Source organism: Ptychodera flava, chromosome 4, assembly GCF_041260155.1.
Source record: "Ptychodera flava strain L36383 chromosome 4, AS_Pfla_20210202, whole genome shotgun sequence".
Classification (NCBI taxonomy): domain Eukaryota; kingdom Metazoa; phylum Hemichordata; class Enteropneusta; family Ptychoderidae; genus Ptychodera; species Ptychodera flava.
The window spans coordinates 41,389,404-41,392,557 of record NC_091931.1 but is presented as its reverse complement, the minus strand read 5'-3'; the positions used below and the strand labels follow the sequence as shown (position 1 = coordinate 41,392,557).

The 3,154-nt window shown below is 38.2% G+C and overlaps 1 protein-coding gene across 1 annotated transcript; it reads right to left on the bottom strand.

The window, feature by feature from the left end:
• Positions 1 to 1,456: 1,456 nt before the first annotated feature.
• On the bottom strand, positions 1,457 to 2,905 carry LOC139132293 (E3 ubiquitin-protein ligase TRIM71-like). Its single transcript, XM_070698682.1, has one exon. The coding sequence runs from the start codon at positions 2,903 to 2,905 to the stop codon at positions 1,457 to 1,459; it is 1,449 nt and encodes a 482-aa protein (XP_070554783.1).
• Between the last annotated feature and the right edge of the window lie 249 nt (positions 2,906 to 3,154).

Sequence of the window (3,154 nt, the reverse complement as noted above, 5' to 3'; positions counted from 1 at the left end):
AGCTCAAGTAGCAACAACAATAATAATACAAGGAATATGATTGCAAAATCGATGAATAAATACAAAAATGTGAGGTAATTTCGATCCAACAAACAATGAGAAAATAATTTTCAGTGATGTCAACCGACAGTTCATCATATGGCATTTTATATGTGTAAAAGTCGAGACTTTCCTATCCAGCTACCTTATCCTGATTCATTTGAAATCGGAAGAATGTCATGTTTTTCCCGCTTTTCAAGCAAAACTAAAGTGCAATGCTGTGTTCAGTAAGAAATTCCTTTCAAGTTAAAACAGCAGGATTATTCTATAACAGTCGTTTTGCACAATCAAAGGACAACTCTTTGTTTCTACTATCTTCTCTTTTTTTCAAAATACCGTTAAGATCGAGTAGAATTATATCATTGCTATTGTATTTTCAGATTCATCTTCTTAAGTTCAGTTTGTTCATATACGGTGGGGCCGACTTCACTGTCTATTGGTGGTCTAAAACACCATATAAAAGCGTTACTCACATAACCAGGGCCAGAGTTCATAAATGGCCGTACATTGTGCATAACCCTGCTATACATACGTCGAGACAATTTTGTCAAAAGAATTGGTACTTCAAATTATGTGCGGATGACGAAAATATCTTTCGCTTTACGTGATGTGTGATAAGAAAAACTGAAAAGATAGTATGCAATCTGCCAATCGCTACTTACTCGCTGAAGTAAAAATCATTTCGTCAACATGAAGTACACTTTTTCGTAAGTTATACAAGCAGAAATCCAATGCATTATAAAAGTACTGAGTGAATTATACAATTTTATAAATAACTTACAGTATCACTCAATAACTATTTTGGATCGATCAGCATTCTTTATGCTTATGTTATTTTATAGTCCTGTTCCATATAAAGTATTTGATGAAAATTTATATCACTCATTATAATTTAGTCGTCCAAAAGTAAAATTAGGCAAATCCAAAAATAATTAGGCATAGCTGGAAAAAACGCGTCAAAGGTAAACCTTTCAAAATGTACATATCATTGTATAGATGATCGAATCTGGTGGCCTTCATAGACTTTTCCTTTATAACTCTATTGATTAAAGCTATCTTGGTATACTCTTCGGTGAATCTATCTAGGTGGTGTGCGTAAACAATTATTGTAAATCTTCCTATTAAAAGTTAAGTGATAAGCCTTTATCTTTCATCTTGTATAAAGTTTAGTCTTTCACGACCCTTGTTCATGCAACGGATATCAAGGCCATATGAACAAACGCGAATTGGCATGACCCATATGTACGTTTGGGTTGAAATGGGCAAGCAAAATGCATAGGATGATTGAACCTACATCACAATTACAGATGGTACAACATAAACCTTTCTCTTGTACATATGCGATTAATTTTACAATTCTCCGACAGTTGTTGCACTCGTGCTCTGAATCTGCTATACCTGACACCAGTCTGATATCTTACTGAGCGAACACCTTGATGCAGTCACCTGCAAAGTCAGATACAATGACCTTTCCGAATGGTTCATCATCAGTGACACAGACATCACGGGGATCAGATACCTCACCATTATCAATACGACAGATGTAATTGCCCTTCGGATCAAATTTTAATACTCGTTGCTTGCCATTATCACACACGTACACATTGTTGTGTTTGTCTGTGGTGACACCGCAGGGACATTTAATTTGACCTTGGCCATTACCTTCATCTCCGAAGGCGAACAGAAACTCACCATCGGCATCAAACACTTGGACGCGATTGTTATCATGATCGCTGACAATGACATTGCCATCCCTGTTAACACAAACACCTTCGGGTGATTTGAGTTTTCCCTTCCCTCTACCGTGATGACCAAATGACTTAATTGGATCACCGTCTTCATCGCAAATATGAATGCAATGTGATACATCATCAGCAACATAAACACGTTTGTTTGTAGGGTTTACGGCGATGCCTGTTGGGCTTGAAATCTTCCCCTTAAAACCTCTGATTAATTTCATATTTTCCTTGAAGACTAATACTCTACGATTCATGTCTTCCGTGACAAAATGTAAATTCTGATCTGCTGATAAGGCTACATAAAGAGGTTTGTATTGCTCTGAATTTTGATTATGTGCACTCGCCATTGCATGGAAGCCATCTTTGAATGGAGAGAATTGTGTTATCGCTCCCTTGCCTTTCTCACATACCACAATATTCCCTTTGGTATCCAAAGTAACCCCACATGGCCAATTCAACCCATCCTCACCCGCGCTCTTCTCGCCGAATTCAAACAAAAACCCTTTCTTTGGAATGACTTTCACATGTGAACTATAAACCAATTGCTTACACACTGAAACTGTCATTTTGTGGTCACCTTCAATCTTTACACGGCACCTGAGGGAGAATGTTCCGTTTTTATGATCCTCTACTGTCATTGTCTCTTTCTTGTTCGTTGGATCTATGATCTCAGAACTTATCTTATTTACTGACATATCTTCTCTTCCCTTTACCTCAAGAGCAACGCAAACATCATCCCCAGTACGAAGGAACTCTGGAACATCCTCCAATGTGTATTCAGTGAGCTGAACTTTGCCGAGTGATTTTCTCTCAAAGTAGTCATCACTGGGTCGAAACACCATGAATTCATCGGCCACTGGATCAACCTTTGTCTCGATATTTAACAGTTGTTTTGTCTGTGATACTATATTTCTCTTGGCAGACATCAATTGTGTATCAGTTCCATACCGACACAAATTTTCTATGAACTCACGAGCATTAGCAAGGTCACGTTCAACAGTATTCAGAGCTTCAAGCTGTGCAGTCAAGTCAGCCTTCCTCACTTCGTATTCGTCACTAAGTTGCTTCAACAACTGTATGCTGTTTTCTTCTATTCTCTTTGTGATTTCTTTGATAGTCTCTGTCATGTGGTCTTGCAATTTCTTCTCTTCTTCAGTGAAGGTGGCGTCTAATTAGTCACCATCTTCTGGACTGCTTGTTTGCTGTCGTCGTTCTCTTTTTCTTTCGTTTTCAGTTGTGTATTGTCATTTCTACAACCTGCTTGTATTCTCCAGCGGCGGCGTCTAGATACCTATGTTCGTGTTCAGGAATACGGTGATCGATCACCGTGCAGTCTGAACAGATGGGCACTTCGCATGTATCACAGTAGAATTTTA